Source organism: Crassostrea angulata, chromosome 4, assembly GCF_025612915.1.
Source record: "Crassostrea angulata isolate pt1a10 chromosome 4, ASM2561291v2, whole genome shotgun sequence".
NCBI lineage: Eukaryota > Metazoa > Mollusca > Bivalvia > Ostreida > Ostreidae > Magallana > Magallana angulata.
Genome location: NC_069114.1, coordinates 20,108,520 through 20,124,675, shown reverse-complemented (window position 1 = coordinate 20,124,675; position 16,156 = coordinate 20,108,520). Strand labels below are relative to the sequence as shown.

Genomic DNA, 16,156 nt, shown 5'->3' with positions numbered 1-16,156 from the left:
TGATTTTGGTAAAAAAAAATATTTTTCGATTTTAATGTTACTAATGCTTCAGTAATGCATTATCAATAGGCCACCAACATTTGAGCGTGATTCGTAGAGTTGTATGCAAATTATAGAGCTTACAGTTCTTTGCTATGTAAACAAAGCTTTTGTTTACATTTTGAATGTTGAACTGAAAATGAATTAGTGAGAAACATGCTGACTTTTATATTAACTGTATAAAAGTCCGGCATGTTATTTATGTAGCATAAAGCAACAATGACTGTTTCTAAATTATGTTTAAAAAATATTAAAAGTTTTTTCGTTTTACAAAATCTATATTTTATTTTTCTTAACTATAACAATACGTGTCATTTTTTTCTTATATGTATAATTTAAACACATTCACGTCAACGTTGCCATAAACAGCAAATTTATGGCATTTTGCTATTTATCAATATGCATCAATGTATGCAATTTGATTAAGCATAAATCCTTATTTTATGAAAGATATTATAGTGTCACTACTGCAATGGTGTGTGCCTTCAAAATGAGTAATGCGCGTTAGCGTTTTATGAAAATTTGTTTGCACACATCGTTGCAATTTTGAGACTACATCTTTCAATACATAAGGCTTTAATGCTTATACATGTTTTTACATTTTTCACAAACTTTTTTCCTCGTTTGTTAATGTGATCAGTTATGTATATATGTTATTATAATTCTGTATTATCCTCTGGGTAAGCTTAACGAGCTTGACTTTTATTTGTTCTGCCCAAATTTTTTCAGGGTTTTTGAAACCAATTTTTTTCTGATATAATAATCATTTTTAGATTTTTAAAAAAAAATAGACATTTATTACCTCTTTTGTTTAGGGGGTCATCTCAAAGAGTGTTTATTTTTAACGTAGGGCCCATATATATCAATTTTGCACATTTTTTTTTTCATTTAATATAATCTTCTGTCTCGGGGATTTTTTTTTCTGTTTTACATAATTGTGAATGTTATTGCTAAAAAGCATCAAATGATCAAATAAAAAAAACCTTTTACCTCCTGGTTTGTTTTAGGGGTCTTATCAAAGTTCTCTTTGTATGCCCTATTATCCATTTATAAATGATAATAAAACACAATAAAATTCGACATTTTAACCTTTCAGTACCCTTTGTGCTACAGTGTTATAACTGCAGTACTTTTCCACACTTTTTGCATGCAAAAATATGTAGAATGTAAATATTTTAACAATAAAATGCTTTCTTTGGTGATTCATTCGGGATATGAAGGTAGCGACATTGCAGAAAAAATACATAACCCGCGTTAGCGGGTTATGTAAATTTTTCCTGCAATGATCGCTACCTTTATAACCCGCATATATAAAATATATATAAAACTGAGGAACATCGCATCTGTCCTTAAGGTATTGATTAATACTAGTAAAGCATATTCGTAAATGTGCCTTTGACGTCATCCAATTGCAGTTCATGAAAAATATGTTGTTAACTGCTGATGCGGTAACAAAGCATTAAAACAGTGTGTTCAGCAGCCGTAGGTAGGAGAAAGCTACATGCATGTGGACTCCGGACCATGGCTTGCGACGATGCATTTACATGTTTACAAGTTTATAACTAACAAATGTGTATTTGTGTTGTAAACAAGCTTATCAAAATTAGTTAAGATGATTTGCACAACCATGTAATGCAACTGAAAAAATCTTTTATTCACATTTTGTTAATGATAAAGATACAAACACATCTTAAATTAAAACCTTTTACATCACAATATGTATGTCTGCTTGGTGTATGAGCGCCTGATGAAGTTCCACGGCTTCGGTTATGTTTTCAAAAGTGTGGAATGGTACACAGGTTTCTCCGTTTTTATTCACGTTCCTCCTTGGTATGCTGTGCATAGTGAAGTATTCTTCTGTGGCCTCTTTCCCTGTAAGGCACTTCTTGCCTTTAGCAGGCGAGTGCTCCTCCATTCCGTCTCGCCTTTCAGCAACTGCTTTTGAATTCATTGCTTTACCTGGTATAATCTCCTCTCTATCTGAGCTGACATTGGTGATGCTGGTATTGGTGGATGTGTTAGTGGTTCGACTACTTCCTGTTCCATTGCTGTCCGTCCTAGAATTTCTCGCGAGTGAAGATGTTCCTAGCAACGACGACAACTCTTGTTTTCTTTTGCTTGTGTATTTTGTTTTGTTAACTTCGTCGTAATATTCTCTTGCATCTATTTCTGAGCGGAGTTTCCCATCTTCAGTTTTAAAGAAAAATACAAAACAAACAAAACTATAATAAGACAGGAACGATACTTATTAACATTAGTAAATGCTTATGAAGAACAAAATTTTAAAAAAATGATAGAGTAAATGCTCATCAACATACCAATGTTATTTTGTTTCCATCGCTTCTTCTGAAAATTAAAAGTAAGAGAATTTCGGAACATTTCAGCTTGTCTGAATGATGTAAATTTATATAAAAACAAAAAACAAAACAAAAGACACTGTATTTTGTTACTATTTGCTAAATTTTTTTTATATCTATGTGTATGTATTTATCTGCTGATTGTTATCTTGTTCAATCACCATTATTTTGTTTATATATGTGCCTGTTTAATTTACTTCGAGTCATTGATTGTATAAAATTTTGTGCACAATATCATTGCATTGTATTATAGAACCAGACTGTTATTTTTATGTCTATATGTAATCATATTGTTATATGTTGTATGTCATGCCCAATAAAGCTCCAATTTAGAAATGAATTATGTTCTAGTTCTATAATTTTTCTACAATGGCCAGTCTTAGTAGCAATTTTAAATTTAGTTTTACCTGTGTTAAATAATTGTTTAATAGCCACGTGTTTCGTACTGCACAGTGCTCAATCTGCAAAAAACATGCCTCAAACATAATACATTACCTTTAAAAAAATGAATGTACATTGCCCCTGATTTTAAAATGTGTCATGTCCAAAACATAGTTACATATTACATTTTATCTCTCTTTAATCAATCATAATGACAATATGAATGGGGGGAGGGGGATTTTTTATTCTAAAAAAGGTATATCTATTCCACAAACCTTGCCGTCTGATGCACATCTAGTGACATAGACACAAATTACCTACAAAAGAAATAAAGCCCTAGATACATGTACAACAATTGTTTCCAAAATACATTGTTAAAATTCTACCATAAATATCTGTGAAAAAAGTTAAAGACTGGTTGTTAAAATGCGTACCATATGAATGTTCTTTACATTTGATACTTTACCAGGCTTTATTTATAATTTTTTAAACAGGCTTTACAATAAAGTTTAACAGGCCTTACAGTAATGTGTACCAGGCTTTACAATAAAGTTTTCCAGGCTTTACAATGATATTTTACCAGGCTTATCTTGGATATGAAGTGTAAAATTAGTATTGAAAACTGCTTTCCAGTCATATCCATTCCTAGGAGGGATTCAGCCAACGTCAATACTAAGAGCGCAAGAGATTTCAGGAAAATTACTCTGAAAGTAAAAGTTTTCACAAAGTTTATACAGCTGTAAACGACTTAAGATGCCTCGATGGTCGTGGTTATTTTTGACTATGTTTTATCTGCTTTAGAATATGAATAAAATATAGAAAATACAAAAGTATCAAAGGTAAAATAAATGGATTTTTCTTTAATAAATAGTAATTTACAGCGTAATAAATCATATCTTAAAAGTTAAGGTAGACCTGATGGTTAGTTTTGTTGACTATCCAGCCCCCTTAAAACTACCTTATAATGCATTTGTTAATCATACTGTAAGAATAATAACTGCATAATTATGGGAATGGGATGTATTGACTGGTAATTGGTGATTGTGGTATATATATATATATATATATATATATATATATATATATATATATATATATATATATATCGATTAAACGCCACAAACCTTAAGCGTCTTTTAAACACCATTTCGCTTTCTTCAGTAAGTTTCATTAAACACCACAAACCTTAAGCGTCTTTTAAACACCATTTCGCTTTCTTCAGTAAGTTTCACTCGAATGTTCCAAACAATTGCCATAAAAATAAAGAAAGCCTGCAACATATATGAATTCGTTTTAAGTTAAGCAAATTTGATACAAGACAATTTCAAAAAGTTAATGATTTCCTTCTTTATTTATATATCACTGAATCACATCGAACTCTCAATACTTACTGCAGCTATAAATGCAACAGGTAATATGAACACCTGGAATTGCCATGAATACTTAGAAATCCAGCACCTTTAAATTGAAGTAGTATATGTTATAAATATGCAATATATGCTTGTTTTTAGCATTTTGGTGCACAAAATAAACGGATTTAATGGTCGTTGCCATTTTAGAAATGTACTGACGTCCTTTTGAAGAGGACCATCATTTTAAAAATACAAAAAAATACCCAAACTTAAAAGGTGAAATGTATGATTTTTTTTTCTTTATTAAAAAATAGTCTGTAGCTTAACAAATCCTATCTTTAAATTTTAGGTTTATCTGATGGTCAACTTGTTGAAATGTATGTAGACAAAGCATGTGGCAAACAGAGGAATACCTGATCAAATGTAGAATTGAATGAATGTATTATAAAGATATACTTACACCATTCTTTTCTCAGCTGATGCATCTTTTGGAATAGTTTGAGAGACAATGGAGAAAAATATGGTAAGAACCAAAGGTATTCCTATAAAACACGATAGTATAAAAGTAAAGTCATAAAATAGTTAATGGATTGCAATTTGTTTTTCAAATGACGATTTTTGTGTCAGAAACATTAAAAACAAGATAAAATCTTAAATTACTTGAACTAAGCAATAGAGGGTCGATCCATTACAAACCAAAATAATTCGTAAGAACATTTTCTAAGTCACTGAACGTTGTGATGAAAAGTTGTTTTGATACAAGTAACTAAGGCCGTTGGATGTCTGTAACGATATTCTTCACCCCCATTCAGAAATAATACCCTTATTTGCATCTTTTGTTTATATCGAGGCCGAAACCTATTTTCGAGATAAATTACTTAGAAATCATATTTTGCCATTTTTGAAACCCCCAGTGTTAAATTAAAAGAGAGGTTTGGTAATTCACACACTGCGCATGCTGCCACTTACATTTAAGAAACCATTACATAACTCTTATCTTTAATCCAACATTTATTTTCTGGTTTTACCTCACCAACCGGCTGTGTGCAGCTAAATAATGTTCGGTATTCCATTTTAACTATCAATCTATAGCAGCATAAGCATGTAAATCACCGAATAATTACGACACAGGTAATACACAATGAAACCTATCACATAACCATCAAAGGTAATCGATAAAGTGTTGTTGTTGTTTTTTTCAGTATGACTTTCCTGTGACTCTATGCAAAAGATAAGAATATCTTTTGAAACTCACCCCATCCAGTAATGATAAATCTTGAGCATCTCTTGTTCACCGAATATTCTTTGGATGTTAAGGTTAGGATGAAGAAATGGAACATTTCCATCAAAAGACAAGTGAATGCAGAAATGTATAAAAAATAAACTGCTATTTCTCCAATAATCCAAATCATCTATCAAAGAAAAAGTCGTAATTAAGATTTAAAAGATATTAAATTTTATTTTAAATTTTAAATGAATCTAACTAAATTTATTCGATAAATCTAAATTTGAATTAATTTAATTGATTTTATTTTACATATGAAACCTTTTATTTTTTAAATCAAGAGTTCTGCTCACTGGTATTATTGCTCAAATAACAAAAAAATGCCGTCCTGCCCAAGCAGTTAACAACCCTAACTTCATCTATTGCCCCCCCCCCCCCCCATCCGAGTTATCTAACCTTAACACATTTTTTCAATCTTTCTTGCATTCATTTTTTTAAAACACAAATGAGCAATAATATATTATTATCACATGTTAAAAAGAATTATGCAATATACCTTGTCATGCAGTCGTAAGTGACAAACCAGGAACACAACGTTGTTCATCAGTAGAACAAGGATATAGTTTGTGTAGAAGACATAATGTTCACCAGTCAGGTACCTAAACATTTATCATCTCGATTTTAAATACGTTTTTTTTTTTAAACTAAACACTTTCACTTTTTCATTGAAGTTAATGAAAGGCAATTATAACAGGTTTTCTTTTTTACTTATACTTGTTTTGTTTTTAAAAATCCATAAAAAATCTTAAGAAAATATTTGTTTACAACACATTAGGTTGTACATGATGTACCTCCAGTTGACAGCAATGATTACAACACAGAAAAACAGGCCACATATTGAAACAGCATGACTCAGGATAATGCCGAGAAAGATATCAGTCTCTGCGTCATTGTTATTTACCTGAAAATATTTACATGTTTTTCATCTTTCGAAAATAGTTTTGGTCAGTTTTTGGTATAAATAAGGAAAAGTATACATTTTGGTCCACACGTGTACAAGATGCCCGGAAATCCTCCTTAAATCTTTTTGCTTATTATTTCATTCGTAACCGCCTCTTTTGCATGATGTTAATGTAGATATTTGTCATATGTAAAAAAAATATAAAGATACTTACTCAAAATCAAATGTGGCACTTAAAATCATTATCTCCCTTAAATATCAAGGAATTGTGTGATCGTTGATGTCTATATGAATTTCGTTTTACTAGAGAAATCACTTTTTGGGAAACACGTTTTTAATTTACTATAACCCAAATACTCTTGATGATGTATTTTTTTAATTGACGACCAATTGAATGTTAAGCATCAAAATCATTAAGTGGAAATTTGTCAAAATGTATTCAAGTATTCATGTTAAAAATGAATGGTACTTGTACCTACCGTGATATTTATGTCTCGTTCTACCACAATCACCTCTACCGGAAGTTGACAGTGACATGTGACAACTCCTGCATTGGCAGACACCACAGAACAGCTAGCATTCCCCCATGACGGATATGAAATACCCCTTGTAACAAGAACAAATGGGTTTTGATGAATGCTATTTTTTTATTTCAAGAATAGATGCAAGAAAATATGATAAAGGTTTTGTTAAATACCTTTTCTTTCTAGTCCATGATACACATTCAAACTCCTTTGATTTGTTTTGTATCTAAATATAATAAAAACAGAATTAAAAATTGATATGAATTTTTTTTCAAGATTTTTTTCAGAAGGATATTAATGTCAATTACTCTGCATTATCTTGTTTAAAATCTATTTGATACAATGTTGTGATTGGAATTTTATATCGTTAAAATTGTTAATATGAAAGATTTTTTTACTAAATATATGGGTATGTCCATCGACTGTCCTTCCAATGATGATAAACTATGGTCTGCATAAACAGCCACAAGATCCGATGAAAACCTCATCATTGGATTTCTAAAACAAGAGCAAAACATGTCTAGGAAGTTATACAATATTTCTTAAATGTAATTAAGGTTGTTTTCAAATTGATCTTTGAAGAAACTTACTTGAAGGATGTTTTTGATGTCAGATGAGTATCCAGACTTCGAAACGTAAATAAGGTAAATGTCATACCTGCGTAATTCATAAACTTTCAACATTATTTTGATATGCAATTATGCACATTGCTATCGAAAACAACAAAATCAAATTAATATTAGTTTTACCATGTGTCTTTGAGGAACCATTTTCCCTGCTTTCTTGTTCCTTAACATCTGAAATTAGTTAACCGGAATTTTAAATATCTTTATCAAGGTTAATATGATAGTCATTAATATTTAACAATTTCATCTGAATTTTTAACAGCGAGCCTTACCAATAGTTTGTGTCTTCGTTTCCTTTTCTGTTTCGAAGTGAAAAAGCGTCTTAAAAGACTTTTGAGACAGATAGGCAGAAATGTGCAATATATTTTCCCCTAGAGTAAGTTTCTGCAAAAATAATACACCTATATACATTAATTATCAAACCATCAGTGAATAATATAATTTTGTAGCAGTGTCTCTACTGACTCAGGAAGCTAAGGAAGCTTAACGCCTTGAAAAGCATATTTTTTGTTCTTTTTAAAGAAGAATTTGACCTTTTATTAGTATCTTATCACTGACCAATGATATGAGTAACTGTTGTTTTTGGCTCGTAATGAAAAATATAAATTACGCACATGATTAAGTTTCTTAAGAGGAAAGCGCCACAAACAGAAAAACTATCCGGTCAATTTACTTTATATTTTGCACATAGTTTACTCATAAGTTGACATTTCACTGTAAAATTTTTTTTAAAGGAAATCATATGTTTGAAACATTCTCCCCCGAGACTCCTTAATACCTGTTTGATATTCGATGGCAAATCTTTAGTCGCAGTCAAAATGCAATCCATAACTTCAATTATATTCTATCGAAAATTGAAATGAACGTTATACATGTTATGATATCTGTAGGGGATAAATAATAAATCAAAAAAGACATAATAAGATCCTGGTTCTAAAAGACTTACTTTGAACGAGACTTTCTCATTGCTTGTTGCTAGCATTGGGTATTGGCGTTGGTATTCAAAAATTCTCCGTAGAATGCTTATCGATAGCTCTGCATCCCCAACATGAATATTTGGATTTACCGTACTTATAAAGCTGTGCAGTTCATCTAAAATATGTGATATCGTAGACGACCTGTATCCATGGTAAAGAATTTCAACCTAAAATTATAATTTTTGGAGCTTTTAATTCATAGCAATTAAAAAAATTTCCCTAGTTTAATTTATAAGGTTATTTGCATGCAGCTACCTTGTCATATATTTTAATCAGCTGATTAGACTGGCAATAAAGGAAGCTTGGTTCATTCCACTTGCAACCGCCTTTAACGTCGCAATAACAAGATCGTTCGGCATATCCTGGCATAATACAAAAATGAAAAATTTAAATACATTGCGTCTGTCTTCAAAGATAAAAAAAAAATGTTAATTTTCACTTTTCATTGACGTGTTTTCAATGTTTAAACTATATATTACAGAGTTATTTCATAACTTTTAATTACCTCCAAAGCCATCGGGACAATTTTGTTTTATCAAATGTCCATTTCTTGTGTCAGGCCAAAGAATGCCCATGTGTATCTCAGCATGACACATCAACTGGTTATCTTGAAATGAAATGTTTTGTTTTTACAAAACGTAAATTTACCAAAGTTTACGTCCTATTACTTTTTGCCACAAAAACCCATGCCAATAGTTTGGTTACCTTTTGCCACAAAAACACGCGTGGTTAGGTTGACCGCTCCAACCATGTTTGCAACCCTACACGTAAAGTTTGTACTTTGTGATATTCTTTTAGCAAACAGTTGTGTTCCAGCTGGTAACAGACTTTCTACAAAACGATTGTGGGTATGCCACTGAATCTTGGCTCCATTTTCGTACCACTCGTATTGAAAAGTGTTGTAAGGTTCGTTGATGGAAAAGCAAGGAATACGAACAGAAGCATTAGTTGACAGCACCATTTGCCTCTTAGGTATGTAAATCTGAGGTGTCGTCTGAACACTCACGTAAATAGATTGGTGTTTTTCAGAATAACCATCAGAGGCCACACAAGAAAAATAACCTAAAAGGATAAAAGACACCCAACATTTCATAAATAAGGTTCTTCGAACCAAACGTCAAATGCATGATATCTTAAGTTTAACTTTTTATGGTTTTAGCATTTACTGTTTGAATTGAAAGTTATACATGATTAGAATTTCAGACAGGTTTAGTAAATTCAGACCTTGGTCATACTTCTTTATTTGTGTATAATATAGAACAGAGCGAATAGTCCCTTCAGTTTTAGAATGGACTGTAGTGACATATCCACCGCGTGGAGAAATGGAAAAGTCGATCTGTATGTCATCTTTGTACCACTGAAATGTCGTGGTGTTCCTTCCTTTTGCTATACAAGAGATAGTAAGGAACCCGTTTTCGTTGATATAGCCCATAGAAGTTGGACCACCATTGCCAACAACTAAGTCAATTATCCTTAACTCTACAAGAAAGGGGGAACCGTTACTTATATTTTTATCTTAACTTTCTTTTGGACAGTACGAACTTAAGATGCATGCAAGACTTTATTTACGATACAGTTAAAAGTTGTATTACCTTCTGCAATAGAAAAAGTCAATACAATTTTGCCACCTTCCTTTTCATAAATTTGTTTTGTTATATTTTGCAATAAGTCCACCGTCGAATGCATGCCTTTTTTGTTAATAATAAATTTTAACTCGATCACATCAGAGTTGTTTGATCTGAAATAGAACGCATTCATGTGAAACATGTAAGGACCAAAATTTTAGAATCTTATTGTACTGTTTGTTTAGTTTTGTTTTTGGAGGTTTTTTAGGGGGATGTGATTGCGGGATTGTTTCTTTTAGGGGGGAGTTGTTTGTTTTTAATTTTTGCTTAAACAATAAAGATAATTTACAAAGTATCATAAACAATACAAATTCAACTTTTTCTTTTGCAGTACGACATTAATTATCAAAATGTTTTTGGTTGGTTATCAAACGTACCTTCCTCTGATATTCGTGACTTCGCTAATATTCTTGATATGCAAAAGGTGTAGTTCTCTGACGACCTTTTGAAATACACAAAATTTGTGAAACTCGGATAAAAAAATATTTATTTTTTATATCCATTCCTGAACGATTCAGCTTGTTTGTCACTTACATTGTTATAAACGGTTCGCCGTTCTAAAGATGTTGTCGGTTGCAATGAGGTAATATCAAGACGAACAAGTACAACCAAGTTTTCTGTTTTAATGATAGTAATTAAACGTGATCTTACAAACCAATAAAAAAAAAAATACGTACATATAAATTAAAAAAAAAACAACAATGAAATGTAAACAGATACTAGTACCCTACGAAGCTTTTAGACCAATACCTTTATATTGTCAAGTCAAAATCGGAAGGTGACTTAAAATTAAGATTTTAAATCAATAATAGTTTTGTAAAGAAAGAAAACCAAAGGATTATATACATTGTGATGCAAAAGCAAAAAAACAATGTATATATGATGTATAGCGTAACGCGCAAAATTGTCCCATTGAACGCTACCTTTGGCGATGCATGACTGCCTGTCTGGTCCAATCTGGTACCCTTCTTCACACTGGCATCCCTTCACTCCAGGTATTACTTCCACACAAAGATGTTCACAACCAAGATAATAACAGTCTGGACAGAAACGAACAAAATCAGAATGCTTCGTAAGACATTTAATATAGTTCTTTGTAAACAGTTTAGTTACTTTATAAGAGAAAGATTTTATACAAAAATTGCTGTGAAGCTGAGTAATCGTTATGCTTTTGTAATGTATTGTAATTGTATGCTGACAAGGTTCAAACTGTATGTATGACTTTGTAGAAATTAAAAATTAAGATGGTTTAGTTCACCTTAAATTGTTTCCCATCAGCAAAACACTACCTGAATATCACTGATACATTATGTAGCATGATGCAAAAGAAGTATTTAAGTCAAACAGACGAACAAATACCATTTGCAATTTTTGATGCAACCAATTTCAATTTTCAAAATTGTTATATAGTATATACGAACAAAATTTCCATTCTGTTTCAAACTCATGAACTGTGGTTGACAAACCCCATACTTTAACTGCTGGACTATGATAATATTCAACCAAACTGATTAATACGAACAAGTGAACGAAAGACTTTAATTGATATCTTGTGATGCAATGTTTTAAAAAGTACAAGTTTTGATGTAGAGAGATACCTTACACAGTGTATATATTATGATGAATCGTACATACAGTAGCTTATACTAGATTTACAATCTACAGAGTTTATGTCGATATTTTGTGTCGCTTAAGTCTTTTTTAAAAGGCTCAATTACACAATAACTCACCGTCTTGCTTAATTTCACACCAGTCCCCCGTGTAACCTGTAGGACATTCACATATATAATTCAGTGACCCGTTCAGGTAGCTGAAATCAACACAAACAAACAACATAATTTTCTTATAAAACAAACAAGCGTGTGGAGGAATACTTATTACAGTTGAATTCTTGTGGCTATTTTCAGATTAATATACATACATCTCCAGATGAAAATGAGCTTTCTGATTAAAACTTACCCCCCCCCCCCTCCTTTTCCTTACACTCGGTATTGTAATGTTTTTATCTCCTTTCGAAGATTTCCAATAAATTCATAGATTTTTCTAATGCAGTTAAAGCCCTCCCCTGATTGGTCAGAAATAAAGGTCATGTAAAAATGACCTCCTATCGACACCTGTCAGACCCGGAAGAGGAAGGGGGTCGAACTGAAAGTGAACTTTGTAAAAAAAAAAAAAAAAATATGGGGAAAAATTTCGATTTTGAAGTTGAAATACAAGGATTTTTTTCTTTACTGAATAATGGTTTAAAAAAAACGAAAAGTTTTTTTTCTTTATTTATTTTTTAGGTAGATCTCATGGATGCTTTTCTGACCACCCAACCTTCAGAAGTTCAGATAATCTGATTTTCTGAGTAATTAAAAAAAAATAAAAAAGTAGACTGCATTAAAGATAAACCCAAGTAAAAAAAATAAATAAGAAGAGGGCATTTTAATGTCCTATCTACATAAAGAAAAAACCGTATTGCCTCCATAAGTTCAGATAATTTGATTTTCTAATTTCATCAAAAAAAAAATATTTTGTGGACTGCATTTCAGATTAACCAAAGTAAAATATGAGAAGACCTATATAAGTTAAGAATTATTGAAGTTAGAATCCGGTTACACCTATAAGGTAATAGGTGCAAAATAACTCAGCTCTCTCCCTTCTATTTGAATGAAACAGGTAGTGTCCTACTTGAATGTTTCCTATTATGAATTTGCGTAATTGCAGTAGCCTACTTTAGCAATGACCCGCTGGTTCAAGCAAATTGTTTAAACCTGCCTTAAGACAATGTGACATTAGATAGATATTAATGAGGTGAACTCGCCGGAGAATATGGGCATCATATATATCAACTTATTCAATTATTCATGCGAATGTTGTTACATTAATAAAAACAAAGCTACTCACGAGAAGACAATCTCTACAGAGACAGTGTATCTATTATAAATCTAAAAGCATAATTTGCTATAACTTAATTCGAAATCAAGAGAGGGACAGGGCCGCGGGTCTTCTTTACAAAAGGCCAGTTTGTAAAGTAGATTGGTCTTGATGTTTGCATTCTAACGTAAAGAAAATAATCAGCAATATTTGTTTTGCTACATACTGTTCATTTTTAATACAATACTGTACGGAAAAATTATTTAGATTCGTTTACATACCAGCATGTTTTTAAATTTCATTTTAAATTTAATTATCATACATTTTTTTGGTAAACGCGAGACTTAATTACGTTTCATATCTCTAAATAAAAAACTAAAACATGCGTAAATCATGTCCATTGATATAATAGTTAACTATAATAAACTTCACGTTACCTGCAGATTCCTCCATTTTGACACCTATTGGTCTTAGTTTTGGGGTTGCAGTCTAGCCCATAATGGCAATAGTCTCCAAAGAAGTTGTTAAAACAATGACATTTGTATTCCGAGAAATCCTCAGAGGCGATGCAATGTCCAAGGTAAGAGCAGTGGTACGCAGTGCATGTTTCTTTGTGATAATCTATAGTTGAATTAACGAATTCGTATGTAATATTAAAACCGTAAACGTCGGTCATATGTTCCAAGACCCGGATATTTATGTCGCCCATTTCATGGACTCCAAACCGCAGAACGGCATACGGAGCCGGAATAACCATTGTGTACACGTCATGGTAAGCGTTTAATACTTCCGGTCTTGATTCGTTTCTGTACATTTCAGAATTCGTATATTCCTGAAAGAACTGGACGGTAAAATGACTTTTCAAATAAAATTGAGTAAGATGGATCAATGTGAACTTTGTCTGGCGGTTTAGGATAACCCATTCGCACAAAATTGGTGTAGGAAACTCATTTGGAAAGTTCGGAGATGTTACAACACCTTTTGGAGCACGGACGATTCCTCCGCAGTTCCTATAAACACAAAATGCTAAACAGAGCAAATTGAATGCCACAATTACTCGCACTAGAAGTCTTAGGCCCCACATTTTACAACTGACTACGTAAGATTATCAAATTGTATTGTTGTGGTCTTAAGTTTTCTCTTTAATATAATCTAATTTTCCTGAAGTTTATTTGATGAAGCGTATGAAATTTTAATGGGAGTTTACCAATAGGCAGTCGTTCCCTATTAGCTATGCTTACATTTTTTGTGTCATTTTCGGAGCACATTAATTTTCTTGGTTCATGAAAATCCTGAATTTAAAGTAATTAAGCTCAAAACTGATATCTACTTCACCATTTCAGAAGTATCCTGTGTCGTTAAGGGGATTGTTTTCGGCCTGGATTTGAATGTATACCTGCCCTACATAGCAAATAAGATGAACTATTTTTGAACATCCCGACACACTGCACTTTGACACTTACAGATGTTACATATGCAAAATCAAGTCACCGTAAGCATTAATATTATTCAACCTGGCTTTATTTTAATGTTAATATGCAATTTTCTGAATAAAAACATGCATAAAGTTAACATATGCATAATTATTCATGATGAACATATGATTAAAACCTAAAATTCTTGCAATTTGAGTAAATACAATAGTGATTTTACAATTATATTTCAGAAACAGATGAACAGATAGTTTTATAGTCAATGACCCCGTCGCACTAAAAGCTGTGCCAGCGAGAGAGATTAATATAAGTTGTAGAACTTGTTTTATCAATCGTTGTAAAATGAATTAAGTTAAATATAGTTTTTGTGTGTTAATAAAAGTATGTTTATGAATCAGGTGCTATGAATTTTTAAAAATCCGTAAAATTGATTCATGAACTTGAGAAAATACAAAAATCAAATGACAATTTATGTTTTATTGAATGAAGACCATAGATAACACAACACAGTCACTAAGGAGGGTTTGATGGTCGTGACCATTTTTAGACTTTAGTGACCTTCTTTATTTAGAAGAGTTCTATGTTAAATTAAAAGGAAAATACTAACATTTAAAAAATATATAGATTTTTCCTTTACTAAAAAATAGTTTATTACTTAACAAATCATATTTTAATATTTAGGCAGATTTGGTTGGTCAATCTGTTCACAATACATCCTCCTTACCTTAAAATAAACAGAACAAATGCAGGTGTGTTGTTCCCTACTGAACACAAAAAAACTCATCTTCATTCGACGAATAACATACAACTAGAAGTTTTTGTCTATCAATAATTTAAATAGAACATGAAAAAAAACGGAAAATATTAATCATTAGGACGTTTAAAGTTTGTGTTTTGTTGTCAATTGATTTCAGATAGTGCAAAAATCCTTTACTGTTGGTAAATAGAGTTAAACATTTTCATTTTTCTATCATAAATAATAATTTTATGATAAAATTTTCGGCATTAAAAATTTCATCCACTGTTGTTTTACAGATACACTCAAATTATTTTAACCAAATGCTGTAAAATTAATTAACTACCTTATGTATTAAGGAAGACAAGCATTGTTATGTTAGGCAAATAGAAACAGTTTATAATAAACTTCCTTGTATTTTCGTATTAAATGTTCACATTTTTCTCAAGCTTTGTCAGTATGTAATGAATTTTCATGTACCAGGTATACATTATATATTTACATTCTCTGCTTCGTTAATTTTGGGAATAAAAAATTTTAAATGTAATTTAGACATACAGGACCTTGTCTTTAACATTGCCTTATTCTATTACCTTGGCATTTTCAGCACATGACTTTGTACAATCATAACAGGGGAAATTAACAATAATGTCATTTCTTTTGGTTTTGCATTTACTGTAGTTATTCACATAATCTGCCCATAAGAAATGAATTTTGCAATATACTTTTTTTTGTTATTTGAATTCGTGACATCCTTGCCAGATCAGATGTTTAACAAAGAAAAAAAATAATACTAACTAATGATATTTATTGATAATATGTGGTAGTAATAGCAATGTGATTGACAAGATCTGACTCTGTAAATTGTTTTGTTATTATCACAATCTATTAAATTTAAAGTTTGAAGCTTTAAATATGTAATTGACTATATAATTTTGATACTGTAAACAGGGTAATATTTGCCCTGTTTTATTTTTGCCCCTTTCGCCTTCGTTGTCAGGGGGCGAATTTAAGACTGGGCGAATTCTAATGTCTTATATTATCTTTCTTCAATACAGCTT

General features: G+C 31.4%; 1 protein-coding gene across 1 annotated transcript; it reads right to left on the bottom strand.

The window, feature by feature from the left end:
* Positions 1 to 1,744: 1,744 nt before the first annotated feature.
* Positions 1,745 to 14,016, bottom strand: LOC128181559 (uncharacterized). Its single transcript, XM_052850002.1, has 29 exons — positions 13,364 to 14,016; positions 11,798 to 11,877; positions 10,991 to 11,107; positions 10,602 to 10,684; positions 10,445 to 10,509; positions 10,035 to 10,180; positions 9,667 to 9,921; positions 9,148 to 9,504; positions 8,948 to 9,049; positions 8,698 to 8,804; positions 8,412 to 8,609; positions 8,244 to 8,309; positions 7,738 to 7,849; positions 7,589 to 7,636; positions 7,430 to 7,496; positions 7,238 to 7,337; positions 7,013 to 7,065; positions 6,795 to 6,921; positions 6,206 to 6,315; positions 5,911 to 6,013; positions 5,385 to 5,541; positions 4,590 to 4,671; positions 4,169 to 4,235; positions 3,963 to 4,048; positions 3,358 to 3,481; positions 3,053 to 3,094; positions 2,804 to 2,857; positions 2,358 to 2,385; positions 1,745 to 2,226 (listed from the first exon to the last, which is right to left on the bottom strand). The coding sequence occupies exons 1-29, from the start codon at positions 14,008 to 14,010 to the stop codon at positions 1,745 to 1,747; spliced, it is 4,065 nt and encodes a 1,354-aa protein (XP_052705962.1). The 5' UTR covers positions 14,011 to 14,016.
* Between the last annotated feature and the right edge of the window lie 2,140 nt (positions 14,017 to 16,156).